Source organism: Bactrocera neohumeralis, chromosome 2 (assembly GCF_024586455.1).
Source record: "Bactrocera neohumeralis isolate Rockhampton chromosome 2, APGP_CSIRO_Bneo_wtdbg2-racon-allhic-juicebox.fasta_v2, whole genome shotgun sequence".
NCBI lineage: Eukaryota > Metazoa > Arthropoda > Insecta > Diptera > Tephritidae > Bactrocera > Bactrocera neohumeralis.
Window position 1 is genome coordinate 18049113 of NC_065919.1, and position 17631 is coordinate 18066743.

At 35.2% G+C, this 17631-nt stretch overlaps 4 protein-coding genes across 5 annotated transcripts; 2 read left to right on the top strand and 2 right to left on the bottom strand.

Moving 5' to 3' along the window:
* The first annotated feature begins 127 nt into the window (after nt 1-127).
* Nucleotides 128-2550, top strand: LOC126751032 (MAU2 chromatid cohesion factor homolog). The gene is made up of 3 exons (XM_050460942.1): nt 128-1101; nt 1169-1796; nt 1878-2550. The coding sequence occupies exons 1-3, from the start codon at nt 315-317 to the stop codon at nt 2326-2328; spliced, it is 1866 nt and encodes a 621-aa protein (XP_050316899.1). The 5' UTR covers nt 128-314; the 3' UTR covers nt 2329-2550.
* LOC126751027 (zinc finger protein 271) lies at nt 2506-5439 on the bottom strand. Its single transcript, XM_050460926.1, has 4 exons — nt 5257-5439; nt 4082-5191; nt 3597-4014; nt 2506-3454 (listed from the first exon to the last, which is right to left on the bottom strand). Exons 1-4 carry the CDS (start codon nt 5383-5385, stop codon nt 2604-2606), a joined length of 2508 nt encoding a protein of 835 aa, XP_050316883.1. The 5' UTR covers nt 5386-5439; the 3' UTR covers nt 2506-2603.
* Nucleotides 5440-5942: 503 nt separating this feature from the next.
* Nucleotides 5943-15145, top strand: LOC126751043 (TBC1 domain family member whacked). Of its 2 annotated transcripts, none has more exons than XM_050460964.1 (4): nt 5943-6403; nt 10680-10892; nt 10967-11331; nt 12056-15145. In XM_050460964.1, the coding sequence occupies exons 2-4, from the start codon at nt 10686-10688 to the stop codon at nt 12612-12614; spliced, it is 1131 nt and encodes a 376-aa protein (XP_050316921.1). In that variant the 5' UTR covers nt 5943-6403; nt 10680-10685; the 3' UTR covers nt 12615-15145. The 2 variants fall into 2 exon arrangements, with proteins under 2 accessions (XP_050316921.1, XP_050316922.1); XM_050460965.1 differs by lacking the exon at nt 5943-6403 and adding an exon at nt 6455-6545.
* A 285-nt stretch (nt 15146-15430) lies between these two features.
* On the bottom strand, nt 15431-17310 carry LOC126751037 (WD repeat-containing protein 55 homolog). The gene is made up of 2 exons (XM_050460951.1): nt 17097-17310; nt 15431-17041 (listed from the first exon to the last, which is right to left on the bottom strand). Exons 1-2 carry the CDS (start codon nt 17102-17104, stop codon nt 15547-15549), a joined length of 1503 nt encoding a protein of 500 aa, XP_050316908.1. The 5' UTR covers nt 17105-17310; the 3' UTR covers nt 15431-15546.
* Between the last annotated feature and the right edge of the window lie 321 nt (nt 17311-17631).

Here is a 17631-nt window from a genome sequence, read left to right on the forward strand (position 1 = left end):
AAATTTTTCTTATAGGTTATCTTTTTAGAATTAATGCAAAACTATAACTCTACATTCGCAATGAAATATACGGCAACATTTAAATGCCAAATGCCATAAATCCACCACAATTGCCAAATGTGTTATTCACCTCAATACTTTGCAATATTTTGATTGAACGAAAGCAATTTAATAAATTTTAATACAATTGTGAAAATATTTAACAAAAGGCTCAATAACAAGTAAATCTGCGTCAGCAATTTATGAATCCTACAATAACAAGCTGAAGCAATTGCATTTGTTGCTGCTGCTGTTAGTGTGGTTGGTGAATTGAGATGGCATCAACAAGCACTGCTACAGCGCCTTCCCAGGATGCTTGCTATATATCATTGCTAGGCCTTGCCGAGCATTTTCGTACATCGAAACCGCCAAACATTAAGAAATGTATACAGTGCTTACAAGCGTTGTTCACTTTCCAGCCACCGACAAAAGTGGAAGCACGCACACACCTACAAATGGGCCAAATATTGATGGCCTATACATTGAACACCGATTTAGCGCGGAATCATTTAGAAACTGCATGGAAACTTTCTGAGACTTTGGTACATTTTGATGACGTTAAGTTTGACACCGCCTCGCTATTAGCACAGTTACACCTGCAGTTGGAACAAAATTCTCAAGCAAAGGCGATGCTGCGCCGAGCTGTTGAATTGTCGCAGCATAATGTCTTTTGGCATTGCAAACTGTTGTTACAACTTGCGCAAATACACGCGTCAGATCGGGAGTATTCTTTAGCTTCTGAATTATTGGCCGTTGGTGTAGAGTCAGCTGAGGAGACCGGTGCTACTTATCTCAAAGTGTTATTTTTATTGTCGCGCGCTATGATATTAATGATAGAGCGGAAGACAAACGATGTATTAGCGTTGTTAAATACGGCGGGTGCAATTATTGATAACAATATAACTAATGCTCATCAGAAGGAATACTTGAAAGTATTTTTCCTAGTACTGCAAGTCTGCTATTACCTTGCGTTGGGTCAGGTGAAAACCGTAAAACCCAGCTTAAAACAATTGCAAACGTCGATCCAAACAATAATGGCGCCCAACTGGCCGACCGATGAAGGTATAATTTTATATATAATTTCATGTAATAAAATAACTACAAACTTGTTTTTTTTTTCTTGGTTCAGCGATATTTGGACAAAACGCGTTAGAAATGTTCGTGTGGCTACCTAAAGAACAGTTATATGTTTTAGTATATTTAGTGACGGTATCACACTCAATGATGGCCGGTTATATGGATAAGGCACAAAAGTACACAGAAAAAGCGTTAACACAAATCGAAAAATTAAAAGCGCAAGATGACAAACCTATATTGTCAGTGTTCAAGGTGATATTACTGGAGCACATTGTAATGTGTCGCATGGTGATGGGCAATCGTATTCTGGCAATCACCGAAATTGCAGCAGCGCGAGATGTTTGCATTGCATCGCCCAATCGAGGTTTACTTCGGCGTCATTCAGCACAACTACATTGTCTATTAGGTTTATATTCAATGTCTACTAGCTTTTATGAGCACGCAGAACGGCAATTCATAGCTTGTGTAATGGAAACATCTGAACGTGACCTAAAATTATTTGCTAATTTAAATTTGGCAATTATTTTTCTACGGACAAAGCGCGAACAGGATCTAAAACAAATTTTGGACACCGTATCCACAGAGAATACACACACGCATAGTAGTCAAGCACTAATGGGCGGTTTCTATTATGTGCAAGGGCTACATGCGTTTCATAAAAGCAGTTTTCACGAGGCCAAGTAGGTTAAAACGAATATGGAATTATACTATCATAATATAAATTCAAATAACAACTAATGTCATATATTTGCTTTTTTTAGACGATTCCTACGCGAGACCTTGAAAATGGCCAATGCTGAAGACCTCAATCGTTTAACATCCTGTTCTTTGGTACTACTATCACATGTCTTCCTCAGCATAGGCAACTCGAAGGAAAGCATGAATATGGTTACACCTGCTATGCAGTTGGCTTCCAAAATACCCGATATTCATGTACAATTGTGGGGCTCAGCCATACTCAAAGATCTGCATCGCATGTCCAAAGATTTATTACACGAGAAAGAGGCATTTGCCAATCATGTAAAATACTCGGAAAATCTGATTGCTGATCAGCGTAAATGCGTGCAGAGTGTACACCATGCGTTAATTAATTGGTTCAATTCCGAACCGCCGTCAACTAGTGCAAATAGTTTCGATGAAGGTGGTGGTGGTGGTAATAGTGGCGGTTCTGTCGCAAGTGGACACATGACACAAGTGAGACAATTTACGTAAAACTTACATCACAAATTTATACATACATACAAGGCGGATAAAATATTGTAAATTTACCACCAAAATGATACGCAAATGAATAATAATAAACTGCGCCACTACTAAAAATATATAACAGCAGTTGCAACAGCCGAGCAAGTGACACGTACACGCTGCATTAAAATACTTAAACACATATTTAATTGACCAAGTTAATGTATTAAATTTTAAAAAGTTCAAACAGTTAAGAATTTTTTATTTATGTATTTATTATTACTTTATTTTTTTATGTCTTGTTAAACTTCCTCAATAGCTAGTTGAACAAGTTTTTCCTCCCCGACAGTAGCTTCTTCACTACGTCTTAGCGTTCCACCTGCCACCAGACGTTCCATATCCTCACGAGCCACCGTTACAACTGTAGTTGTGTCTTCATCGACATCACCATCAGCATCACCATCGTCTTCTTCAACATCCAATATGGTGATGTTGTAAGCTGAACCATCAATACTATCTCTTTTAGAAGTATTGAGCATGCTACGTGTCGAAACCCTTTTTCCTCGGCCAGCAGTTTTCGGTACACCATCGACATCTTTCGCCTCATGTGTTTTCATGTGCGTACGTAATGTACCCAAATGTGTAAATTTCTCGCCACACACATGACACCAATGATTTCGTTCACCAGTATGCGTACGATGATGAATAACGCAATCCTGTTTCTGTGTAAATGTTTTGCTGCACCAGCGACACTTGAACGGTTTTTCACCGGTATGAGTGCGTCTATGATTTTTTAGCGTAAATGATGACGTAAAACGTTTCGGGCACAGATCGCATGCGTATGGTCGTTCACCAGTATGTATACGTTTGTGCTTCACCAACGAACTTGATATTGTGAATGTAGCCAAGCATTCTTCGCAGCGGAATGGATGTTCACCGGTATGTGTACGCCTATGTGAGCATAGTTCGCCCTTAGTAACAAAAGTCCTCGCACACTCATCGCATTTGAATTTCTTTTCCTTGGAATGTCGCATTATATGCTGCTTCAAGTTCGTCTTTTGGCTAAACGCTTTGTTGCATATGTCGCATACAAACGGCTTTTCACCGCTATGCACACGCAAATGATCTTTTAGTGCGGATAGTATGGTAAAAACTGTGGGGTGAACAGTTTGATATTTGGGTTAATATATTGGAGAACCGAATCAATAAGCAAATAATAACAATAAAAAAGATTAAAATAAAAAATATAAGTAAAATATAATAAAATAAATAAATAATGATTCTCTCACACTAACCTTTTTTGCAAATGGGGCATTGATTCCGTAAATTACGTTTATGCTCGTCTACCATATGTTGACCGAGTTCATCATTTGTGCCAAACTGCTTGCCACATTCGGTGCACTCATGATCTTGCAAATGTGTTAGTAGGTGTTCCTTCAATGTCTCTTCCGAAATGAAAACACGTCGGCACTTGTCGCAATCAAAGGTTATTTTATTGCAAAGATTTTGCTTTTTGTGATGAACTAGCGATCTTCTTAGCGCAAAACCGGCTCCACAAGTCTCACAGAAGTGAATCAATTTAGCCGGTTGTGTCTTCTGTACAATCGGTTGCAACGTACTTGAGATTGTGGTCTTTATAGGTGTCGGTTCGGCTATGATTAAATTTTTATCTTCATTGTGATCATTCCTCATTTCCGAATTTTCTAAACTGCCCTAATGACGCAAAAGAAAACAAAAATATTTGCATCTGTAATAAATAACACAATACTTTTTTTCTTACTTTTGACTTAGATGGTTCCTGTTCAGAGATGGAATCATTTTCTTTGCGTGTTTGTTCACTCGCATGTCGCTTTAATTCATGCCGTGCTAAGCGCTTAGAACTAACAAATGTCATCGGACAATAACAACACTTTAACTCCTCTTTAAGCACACGAACATTTTTTCCTTCAGTCGCTTTTGATGATGATCGCGTTGTCACTGTGGACTTTGCTAAGACTTCAGCTTCGCCAGTATCATTTTTAAAAATTGTGAAATTGTAATCCTCGGATTGCGTATTCCCATCGCCAGTATTAAATGCCTCATTTTCTTCTGCGGTGTATATAAATCGTGCATAAACACCGTCTTCATCAAATTCTTCATCACAATCTCGCAATTGATTCGTTTCGCTAATGATATTCTCATTATTTGCAACGTTTCCGCTTTCGCTTTCATTTTCTGATTGTGAATGGGTAAGCTGATAATACGTGGTTGTATCATCGTTAACTTCTTCTGTATCCTGTACGGCGGCATTCAGTGCCGAATATAATGTAATTCCTTCTGAATTATCAACAATATCCGGATCATCTGTATGCAATTCCATTATAATTTCTTCTCCATCTTCCCCAACCTCTTCGTAGCATTCATCTATTCGTCGGCGCTTGAGTGCTAAAGTGTGTTGCACATTATTTCGGCGCTGAAGTTTACTACTTTCGACAATTTCAATTTCTTCGCCAAATTCAACTCCTAAAGTTTTTTCCAATTTTATTTTATCAAATCTTAACGTATTATTTGGTTTCACACTTATAGGGGACGTTGATTTGTTATGTGTTATATTACATATTGGTGTCGTTTGCACATACCGGTTAGTCTGGGAAACCACGTTTTCTTTTGTTTGTGTATGAACAGTAGTAAGTTGTTTCGGCACATCAGCATTAGTTTGCACACACTTATTAACTTGTACTACCTTTGCTTTTGATAACTCCTTTTCCGATTCTTCTGGAGGCGCATCAGGTACCAGTTGCCTCAGTGTTCTGCACGAGTTCTCACATTTCAACTTAAATGAGTAGCAACGATTAATCTCGCTAATACAAGATAAACAAACCTTTTCGGGCAGTTTATCTTCTCGTCGTGGCTACACAGGGGATAATAAGTATTGTTTAGGAAATCACCAATTAATAAAATTGGAGGGGTACATACCTTGGTTTTGGTAAAATCTCGTAGCATGTCAGCGATACATCCACCGCCTCCACCACCATCATATATAGAAAGTAATGGACCACCAAGACCCAAACAAGTTCGACAGATTTTCTCAAGATCCATCGCCATTTCAACTAGAAAAATAAACAAATTAAGAGGCTTTAAGAGATTTCGTGGCGGAGTTTATACCAGAAAAACAATATACCACAAAGCGTCTAAGTTAAATATAATGAAAAACGTCAAATAGCAATCTGACATTTTTACACATGATGTTGCCATATAATTTTAATAGTGATATTTCTGCGATAACATAATAAAATAGTATATGAGATCATTTCAACGAGGTGAAAACAAACAAATTTTAAAGAATTTTTATATACTTATATTTTATTTAAATATGGCAAACAAATCTCCCGCAGAGAACGTTTATCATAGAGAAGGTTCACGTTTTAGATATCGTAACTTTTCGCAGGGGTACTCGGCAGAGATGAGGGAGTTTCACCACAGACAAATTTTAAGCGTGTTTCACCAGAGTTTTGCGGTAGGGGACTCGAAAATAGCAGAATTCTCTGTCTCCCGTTCGCGATCATTCTCTCGCTGTTTGCAGTGTTGAAAACTGCAAATAATATATGGTATACTAAAATGGAGCAACCCTGCGTATAAGCAAATGTCAACTTTGTCATTGCCACAAAGTAAAATCAAAGAAAATCGGAAAGAGTGAATATATTTAAGTTTGTACAAATACCTTCATTTAATATATATTAAACAGATATAAATTATAAATTTTGCACTAAAAAGACCAGAAAAAGTGGTGTTGTGCAACGTGTCTACTTAGAATGAAAAAAGGGAATGTCGAATAAAATTCCAATAAGAAAACAAGTTTCGAGCATACCTTTGTAAAAGTGAACCTACGCTTTTATTTTCCAATTGGTTTTTAACTTCGTCTTTCTATTAAGTGAAGAATAGGATAGAACAGAAATTCCAATAAGCAAAATGAGAAAGTGGCGCACGGAAATATTGTCATAAATTCACTACATGTAAATAATAGTATAAATTAAAATATCCTAAATAAATTGCAACGATAAGAATACAAGATTCTGGAACGAAAAAAGTAAGCAGCGCTCCAGACGGTAGTGTCACAACAGAGGTATGTATGTATGTAGGTGATTATATGGTAGTGTGTGCACGTATGTTTTTATATTGTTTTTTTTACGTTGTTTATGGTGCGCTAGTGGCGCTTTTGGAAAGGGTATCGACTAATGTAAATAAACTGGCTCATTACACTAAAGGTAACGTCATACTGAATTATTGTAGCGTTTTGATTTATAGATGTTAGTTGATATTACTAGTTGCTCATTTGCAAATGCCTACGTATAAATATTCCCGTTTATAGGTGGGTTGATGTTGTGGAATGATCACTGTTGTGGGTGTCTAATAAGTATGTAAAAGGTGGACTTATCGTGTGATAAAATTATCTACAAAACAAACTGTTACTCATTTTTATGCTTTGCGCAATCAAGTTATGTTCATACATGCGTTCAGGTGGGTCTCATGTTGATAACACATTTATTGTGTTCGTGCACATACCCCGATAACTTACTTTCTTTAATATTTTCATATGTATTTTTGTTTTTAGCGTACTGATATTTGAAATCGATTATGGTATAAGTATTATGCCTTAAAACATTATAGATTTGCAGTCTTGGACATGTTTTCGAAAATTGCAATTTTTGTACTCCGGTGCATATACGCCTACACATACTTACATTTGTTCAAAAGCAAAACTATAGATAAGCACCAATTGTTTAATTAATATTTCCGCAATGCTTTTTTTAGCTTTTTATACCACGAACAGGGTATATTAAGCATGCAGCGACGTTTGCAACAACCAGAAAGAAATGCCATAAAGTCTATATGTTGTAGTTGCAGAACAAATGCTTTAAGTAATTTGAAGGTACTTACATATGCTACCGGGTTGTCAGTCCTTGGCCGAATAAAAATGCGGATTTGTTCCGATTACGTAGATCTGACTCACCTGAGGCGAAATCAATCATGTCCGATTGTATGTTTATTGCATATTTGAAGAAGTATTATTTGAACTAACCTACGAAAGTAAAATTAAATCAGTTTTCTAATATCGGCACATACATACATAAGTTTATACTTACGTACATATTTGCAATATTTGAAGTTTTACATTCATATGTATATTATTTTTCTCCCCAGCTTTCGTCTGTATTAAAATTACGTTGAAAGCAACCTAATAGTAAAGACATTAATATTCAAGACGTCTGTTTAGTAAACACAATTAAAGCAACAAGCTTCCTTTTAAGTCTTCAAATTGGCAATTATATTTAAAGGAGGCACCCGCTTCATGATGCATAAACTATTGCACATAAGTATGTTCATGCATTTGTGTACCTATACCTATAAATATGTACATATGTATGTACGTATTGTTTGTATACTTATACATATTTAGATATCATTGCGGGTGAGGTGTTGCAACGCTACCACAAAGCTTGATAAGCGTCTATATTAGTTATACAACAAATTTGACTAGAAGAAATGCTAACATGCCCAATTGCATCATATTTAATAAATTTTTAAATTTCACAATTGCATATTATGCATTATCTTTAAACAAAGCTTTTGGCATAATATTGATAATAAAAACTTAAATTTTTGCATATTATGTTAAACATTGGCTTATATCATTTTAAAAATTACAACATAGTATTCTACGCCCTTTGTATAATTTCGCGGCGCAATTTAATGATTCTGGCGCTGCATCCGAAACACACAGTTAACAGTGGGAGGTAGTACTACAGATGCACACCATCAATTTAAATTTTTACGTACCCGCACATATGTACATTCATTTGTGCATAGAATACGAATATATAACAAATACATTTGCACATTTACAATTGATTCAAAATTTGAATGACTTGAATTGATTTATTTCTAAATATATACATACATATGTAGGTATTATTTGCGTGTATGATGCACGTTTTCTAAAATTAACAAAACTGGAAAATATATACAGCTGCGGTCAATTTCTTAGTAGTGTGTAAACGTAGAAGAGGAACTGTTAAAAATATGCGATATCGCCTTTATAAAACAAAAAATATTTTATACCACAAAAGCCCTAACAATAAAACAAATCACAAAAAAGTCATTGTTTAACTAATTTCAATGAATTATAAATATGTACATATATCAAAAAAAATTTATGAGTAATTTCGGCGATCAAAAACTTAGTAGTGTAACAAATTAAACCCGAAATTTCGACAAAAAGGTAGTACAATTTTTTTTTTCTAATTGGATACTGTCTTTTTATGTTATTAGCATTTAGTTGTGTGATCTTAATTTTTTAATATTGCAACACAGCGTCGTGAGTCAACAAGGTTTTGGTATCTTTCAATGGAAATAGACTCCCATGCGTTCTTCACAGCCTCCCATAGTTGCGTGGTTGATGTCGGCCTACATCGGGCTACTGACTCCTTGACATCAGTCCAAAAATTTTCGCTGGGGTTGTTTTCAGGGGACCTTGATTGACATTCCTTTCCTCAAACCATCTTTAAGCAACTTTACTTCTGTGCTTGGAATCGTTGTCCTGCTAGAACGCTCAAACAAGCGGCACTTCTTCACTGGCATGCGGCAGCATGGTTTTCTAGAGTATTTTCCTACATCTTGCCAAGAAAAATATGTTCAAACCATGATACTCGCACCTCCATGTTTTAGCGTTTTTGTTGTATATTTCGGCTGGTATTCGATATTGGGTGGACGTCATATTAACGCGATCCCCTTCCGTCATACTTATCAATTTTCGATTCGTCCGATATTTTATGATCGGCCATGTTGACGAAGAACAATTCCCACGACAGCCGGTTCTACGCACCGGAATTACGCAGCGCCCATATGGTCGCCTGGATGCAGTGGCACGCAGATGAGGAAACTTCAGACCTGCCAAAATACTGCACTCCGGACCACTACAGGATGTCTCTTGATGTCTCCGATTGAACACCTCCATAGTGAGACGCGCATGCTCCCGGTTAAGGAATAACGAACTCCTCTCCAGGCAGTTCCTGCTGGGATGCTTTCGCAGAAATCACCCCTGCAGCCATCTGCTTGGAGCGGAACCGCCTCCTAGGAGCATCAAGAGGTCATTCCTGGATTACGTCGACGACGTCGTACAGTACGCCGACCGGACTTCGGACGCAACTGACTTTCGACAGGTACTGACCGCCATTCACAGTGGAGCCATCAACACCTTCACCGACTCCCTTCCCGTGAATGGCGTTCTTGGAGTTAAACCACCACCCATCGCAGACGAAGAGCTCCAGCTGCCGCGAGAAACGCGTGTGACCCTTGCGCAACTTCGTTCTGGATACTGTAGCAGGTTAAACTCCTACTTATCCAGAATAGACCCTGACATACTCGATGTATGTCCTGCATGCAACGAGTCTCCGCATGACACTGACCACCTCTTTGCATGCCCCACAAACCCTACCCATCTAACACCCTCCTCCCTTTGGTCCGACCCCGTCGAAACAGCACGTTTCTTGGGCCTACCGTTAGATGACCTCGACGACAACACAAATGATATTTACCATCCCAACGGGGATTGAATCTCCGTTAAAACAACAACAACAACGAAGAACAATTTAAATATTCTATTCTGTCGTGATCGCACAAACGCCGGCGTACAGTTTCAATACTTCTAGCTATGTACATTAAATGTGTATTTTATCTTTGTAGCAGCCGCAAATGGAAAGTGCTGTGAGTATCTGACAATGGAATTGACTACTCTCACTGACATTGCTGGTTGTCTTCAACGTTTTTTTTATTACTTGATTGGCACCTGATAGCGTTACGTACCATTGTGAGCAACCGATAATATTTTGGACTTCGACTAAGTTTTGCCCTCAGAAATCAATTTTTTTTATCACGGCGCCCTTCTCAGTCGTAAAATTTTTATTTTTGTATGAAATTTTCGGCAAATATACATTTTTCAAATACATCTAATAGTGCGTGAAACAAAGATTTTGACTTTTGGCGGAAAAGACTTTGGAAATAAAAAGTCCTGCAAGTGTAACAAACACAACAAATTAAGCGAAACAAGTCGTTGTTCGTTTTTATGTCGACATCTGATTCTTTTAAAGTGAATCACGAAAAAAAAAATTTGTAATAAAAAAGTATGATTACATGTATTAAAAGAATGCCTAACACTACTAAGAATTTGACCGCAGCTGTATACATGAACTTAAGTATGTATGTACATAAGTAGCTACATATAATTAATATATTTTGAACATATTTATGTATATGTTTAGGGTTTTTTAATTTATTTATTAATTTAAAATTTTCATCTAAATCTGTACAAAATGCAATTTTAAAATTGTTGTTTTTTATAGTTCATAATGGCGACATCACCACGTTCCGTTGACACAATATCACTATGTTCCACCGTTTCCAGTTGCCCGGATCGCAACGGCTTTTACGGTGGCTTTCAGCGCACAGAAAAACCTAAAGAACCACTCTCAAAAGCACAAATCATTGCGAGAGAAAAGAAGTGGTTGTATATGATTGATAATTGGTCATTGTATATGTCCAAAAATTACAAAAAGGCATGTATTTTTTATTTGATTTCCTAACTTATGGAAGTACATAGCTATAATGTTGTGTTTTTATTAATTTATAGATTCGTGATCGTTGTCGCAAAGGTATACCAAAATCGGTTCGCCCACGTGCTTGGTTCTATCTTTCTGGTGCTTATTTATTAAAAAAGAAAAATCCTACAGTCTACAAAGAACTACTTGAACAGCCCGGTAATCCACATGTAATCGAAGAGATAAAAAAAGACAAACATCGGCAATTTCCATTTCATGAAATGTTTTTGGATGAGGATAAAGTTGGACAAATCGAATTATTTAATGTACTAAAAGCGTATTCAATATACAATCCGAAAGTGGGCTTTTGTCAGGCGCAAGCGCCCATTGCTGCCTTCCTGCTCATGCACCTACCAGCAGAAGATGCATTTTGGGTGTTTGTTAGTGTTTGTGATGTGTAAGTTAAGCATTTTAAATTAGTATTAAAAAAGCAATCAAATTAATAGTAAAAAATAATCAACTTTTAGCATATTTTTCTGGCACATTTTTACGTTGAAGGAACAGGACAAAACGTTAACTTCGGTTGCACCTAAGCAAGAATACCCTTCACAGACAAAAACATGTCCAAACAAAAAATTAATTTTGATCGGAAAGTTGGTATGACAGATATATGATATAATAGTCCGATCCAAAAAATTTATTCAGAGATTGTAGAGTTGTCTTGGGCAATATTTAATGCAAAATTTGGTGAAAATATCTCGTAAAATAAAAAATGCTTTCCTTACAATGATTTGAGTTTGGTCGGTCAGGTTGCATGGCAGTATAAGCTATAGCGGTCTGATATTAAAATTTGTTCAAAATTGTAGCATTGCTTTAGAAAATAATTTGTATTAAATTTCGTGAAGATATCTTGTCAAATATAAAATTATCCTTACTGCTTCAGTTTTTATGGCTGGTATATTGTTGTTTCTGCGCAAAAGGAATTTTTTTGTTGATGTCCTTGGCCCGATATAAAAAAACTGTCATGAGCACTGTATAGGTGCTAGATGCACGGTACAGTTACAACAAAACATTTTTAAAATTTAATTTAATATTAATTTACTTTATATTTTGCTTTTATTTGCCTCATAATCCCTTTATACATACAGATTTCAAAGTATTGTTTTTCTATTTCTTTATAGTTACTTAGAGGACTACTTCATTACTGGTCTTGAGGTGCTTCAAAACGATGCTGGCATACTGGAGGGGCTCCTCAAAAAAACTTGTCCACCCGCATACCGTCACCTGCAAAAGCACAAAGTCGAACCCTTACTATATATGACCGATTGGTTTCTATGCGCTATGACAAGAACATTACCATGGGAAACACTGTTGCGAGTTTGGGATTGCTTCCTCGCCGAAGGCATACGTGTCATCTTCAAAGTAGCACTAGTGATAATTGGTGCTTCACTAAATCAACATAAAGTTCGAAAACAATGTAATGGACTTTGTGAGACATTAGAGGTGCTACGCTCACCACCTGAGCATGTGCTCGAAGAGGACTTTATTATCAATAATATACAAAGGCTAAATTTACGTGTTGAAGATTTTCAAATCGAACATACGCGACAAAAAAATCGACGAGCCAAACAGAAAGCTATGCAAGAGGCAGCTGCAGCGACGACGGCATCCACATCACACGGCAGTGCTGTGAGTAGCAGTAGTAGTGGTGCGGGTGGTAGTAATGGCTATAGGCTGTAATGTTAGCACAAAGTGCTTAAAACCGGCAAAAGTGGAAAGTTGTGTAAATCATAGAATGAAGCATAAAACCCACAGCCGAGTTAAGTGAGGAGTTCTGACTTTGCACTAAGCTATGTGCATGTATGTAGTTGTTAAAGTTTTCCGTCCTTTACTTGGTTGTGGGAATATTCTGTCCCTTTTGGTAGCAATTTTTTTAAGGGTGCTAAGCATTCACACTCAAAGTTGTTTTTTATTGATAATATTCTAGTAGATAAGCAGCGAACAGAAATATAAATTGAATAGTGAACATAATATTAAGATAATGAAACGACTAACCGAAAGTTTTAAATTGAACGCACAGTATAGAGAAAAGAATTGCGAGTTACAGGCAAGTCTAACAGTCGAAAGTACATACACATAATTAAACAGACACAACATTAAACTAACAATTCCATATGCAGCCATCACGATGCGTTGATTTTTTATTATTTTGAAAAATCGAATGAGGAAATAAAATTGCACAAAATATATTTAGGGCACTCATTTAATGTGGCATTTATGTAAAAGCGGCAAAATTTGCTTAAATGCGAGAAAAGAGTAAACAACTAATTGCGATTTACGACAAATTGCAATGAATACCACAGAAAAAAGTTGTTACTTTGTCGCAAAATAAATTGCATGTAAAAATGAACAGCTGTCTTGCGACATTGCCATTTTGCCAAGCTTCCAATAAATGCGATAAGTTTGCGACATTAAAAAAGTACCACTTCTGTTTCCATTTTCATAGAGAGCACAAGTGGGAGCTAAATGACCCGTTACTTGAAATTATTTAAATATAAATATTACATATCATACAAAGAAGAAGGACAGACATCACAATGCACAGGCGCCAGCGTTATGCGCACGCGCAATGAATATTTAACATTGCTCATACATTCAAATATGTTTTTCATTTAGCCGCGTTACGACTTTTTTTAATAGTTTTCATTCTGTATACTCGCAATTTGTATGAAAAATATACATAATTGCATTGCAATACTGTGCTTACTAATGTTTAACTGCATTTTTCTTAATTCAGTTCAAATAAAGTGTATACTGGGTGAAAATTCAGCTTTGGCCATTCCAAAAAGTTTGTTTTCGTATTTTTTACTGTAAGATTTTGCGTTACAAATTTTCGTATTTCAATTATCAGCTGTGTAAATTATAACTATGAAGTAACAATTATTATTAATAAAATTATAGTTTATACGATATGTATGTATGTATAATCATACTTTTATGCAGCTATATAGCTTTTATATATACGCATATGCATATAATACATATACATATATGTAGATATGTATGTATATACATTAAAAACTCAATTCGTGCAATTTATCTGCTTACCTTCCAAAGGAATAAAAAAACTAAGTATTAAATATTTATATTATTAAAACTACTACTATTAATTTTACCTATCGTTGTGCAGCTAAGCATTTTTTTGCTGCTTTAGTTATAATTTGTGCTTGTGATTAAGACAGCCATAACATAATTTGTATTTTTTTCTCGATTTAATTCGTTTTTGTTAGAAAGAAGTTTTGTTTTTACAATTAAATATGCAAATTAGTATAAAAAGTATAAGTTTTTCAATTCATATCCAACAATTTCCTCTATACTAAACTTTGATCTTAATACACATTAAAGCACAAAACTCAATATTTTCTAAATAAAAAATAAAGCTGCATAAGTTCACTTACATAAACAACGAAAATTTGATATAATACATAATTATTTAAGCAAGAAAAAGGCAATTTATAAGAAGGAAACGACAATTTATCTTGAAAAAATACAACATTAGCAGAGAAGATGTAGGAAAAATTGGCTGATTTTTAATAAAAATGTAAAATTAATAGTATTTATGTATGTATATTTAATTTGTATACCATAAGTAATTGCAACATTATATACAAGTTTACATATCTATACGTTCATAATCACACATTTATTAAACGAACTTATTAAACGCTTTATTTATTAACGAACACAATTACATACACATTTATTTTCACGAAACCCCCTAAATAAAAATTAAATTAAAAATACAAAACACTGTTCAATATACTTATGTATGTATGTATTTATTGTAGGTATTAGCGTATGCATACAAATGGGTCAAACATTATTTTTTAACAAGTATTTTGGCTTGTTTTCATTAACTATTTTAACCTATTTGAAAAGGGCAGAAATGTCATGTTTACTCCATTTTGAATCCTTTAGCAGAAAACATCTTTTTGAAAAAAATATGTTAGCAAAAACTACACAAGACCTAACAGAAATCATACATTCTAATTGTCATATTCTTGTAAAAATAACACATTTACAAAAAAAATATATGCACACATACACATATAACACCCAACTGTGTATGTACTTTCGGAATTTACAATTTTTAGAACAAACAATACTATAGAGTAAGTGATGAGTAAAAGAATGCTTGTAACCGTGAAATGTGAATGAAATATGTATAAATATGCAGTTTAATAAAATGTGTAAGATTTTGAAAACACAAATATATTGCGGTTTCTTTAAAATAATAATATTGTTAAATTATAAAACTCATATGCACACACCACACGATGATAGCCAATGCATAAATGATTTAGATACACGCAATGAGGTCTATGGTAGTATTTAGTTGGATAGGGCCTAGGTTGTTGTTGTGGATCCTTGCTTTTGTGAGCGTATTCATTCGTATTATTTTTGCATACATGTGTATTAAGTCGCCAGAAAAAGTTATTCGAACAAAAATTCAATAAACCATCATTCATCTCGCCCCAAAATAAATCAAAGTACAATTCGTTTTAATTATTCTATAATTAAACACAATTTTCTTACAAAAATTTACAATACATACAGCAAATTTCTTATACATTAATTCATATTTTATTTCTATATTTTCAACGTACCATTTCTATTCGTTGTCATCGCTAGGAGATTTTGCCAAATCAGCAAAAAAGTCACCAGCATTTGTGAATTTCGAAGATGGTAAATTGTGTCGCTTATCCTTAAATGTGTTATGCTTTTCATTATATTTAATGTCACCAAAATCTTCAAAATATTTTACATTCCAAAAACGTACGTCATTATTATGTGACGATGAGGCAATCAATTCACCAGAATTACAGACGTCCAAATTTTCAATTGGCATATTGTGTTGCCCTACAACACCCAGATTGCGAAATGGAGCTATATGGCAAGCACGTATTATACCCTCTTCACCCGCAACACAAGAAATACGATCCGTAATAGGTATCATTTCGCTGATTGGCGTATTAATGCCTGGATACATATCACAATGATAGCCAAATTGGCCCCAATTAAATGTATAAAGACGACCTTTCGATGTACCCACGACTAGTTTCGAATTGCCACGAAATGTACCCATACAATGAAGTTCCTCTTCATACGGTTCAGATTGTACAAACAGCTTACGTGATCCTATGTTAATTGTGGTAAGATAACCATCACCACTCGTAACTAATAACAATTTCTTTGATTCGTTTGTGAGCATTTGTGATATAAAATCTTCAACTTCTTTTAACGAAAATATAGAGTCTTTAGTTCGTATGTCCCAAAGTTTAACTGTACCCCCATCGTCACCAGTACTGAAGAGGTTCTCATCAATGATGTGCAATTTATTTATAGCTTCATCATGCGCACTTTCATAGAATTTCTTCAGCTTCTCTGTCTCCATGTCGGTTATCATAATGGATTTGTCTTTGGAACATGTTAGTAAATCACGGCCATCTTCTGTGAATTCAACGTCTCTACACGATTTTGCGTGTATTTCAATATTTCGTAGTAGTGTATTTTCTTCATTTGAATAGGCATATAGACATACATCTCCTGTAATCGTTGCAAGTGCTATAATGTCACGTTCCGGATGAAAACAAATATCGGTAATAAAATCATCTAATTTGATTTCTGGTGGTGCGGTACGAGGTTTTTTAATGGCCGCAATTATGGCTCGGACCGTTTCATCATCTTCTTCATCTTCATTAAGTTCTAATGCGCTACTAACTACATCTGCGCCGGCATTATTTCTACCAACACCACTTGAACCTGGACCGGTATCATCGCCTGAATTTGTTTTGCATTTTCTTATAACTTCTTGATTACCAGTGTCTGACATCGAATCATCCGAGTCATCTGGTTGAAAATCTGAACTGTCTTCATCTTCATCAACATTTGGGTCGAAGTCTGAGTCTTCCGCATCCGATTGTTGTCCATTCGCTATGTTGCCACTGCCATTTGCGATTCCATACTCGACTTCAGAGTCTTCTGATTCGAAAGGTTCCTCCAAATGTACCTCATACACCGCGGCATCTTCAACATCTTCTACATCCGCTAATTCATCCAGTTCATCGGATTCGGAGTTTTCACCTGGTGTTTTAAAAATTTCGCGCCTATAAACATACCAATTGATCAGGTTATTCTCAACTTAAGGCAAGCTCTACTTACATTCGCATTTTGCTATGTGATTGCTCCCTATGAAATTACTAGGTTAAAACGGATCTTTTCTATGTGAGCAAAACAATCTTGATACAAGTAGTTAGTTAATAACGTTCAACACGAAAGGTGAAAAATACTATGAAACAATTCTTAAACAAGTTATTGACAAGGAAAGACACAAAATAAATAATTTTCTTCACATGAGGCGTCGGTAAGAAAGTTAAACATGGTTGTATTTGATAATACGGAATTTTATGCTTTTTGCGCTGTATTCACTTTGCCACTTTGTTCCTTTTATAGCAAATTTAACTCCATGATATTTAATGTGAATTTTCTGATATTATTCAATTAAGTGTTAAATTATATTATTTATTTTTGTTTAACGTATAATCTGTACATATTTAGTTGGAAAAATGCATTATATCAACGATGAATGTTATATTAGGTATATAACCAAACTCGTTAAGTAATCAATTATGTATGTATATAGACGAAAATTATTTGGTAATAATTATTACATGAATAAAGCAAATAATTTTTAAAA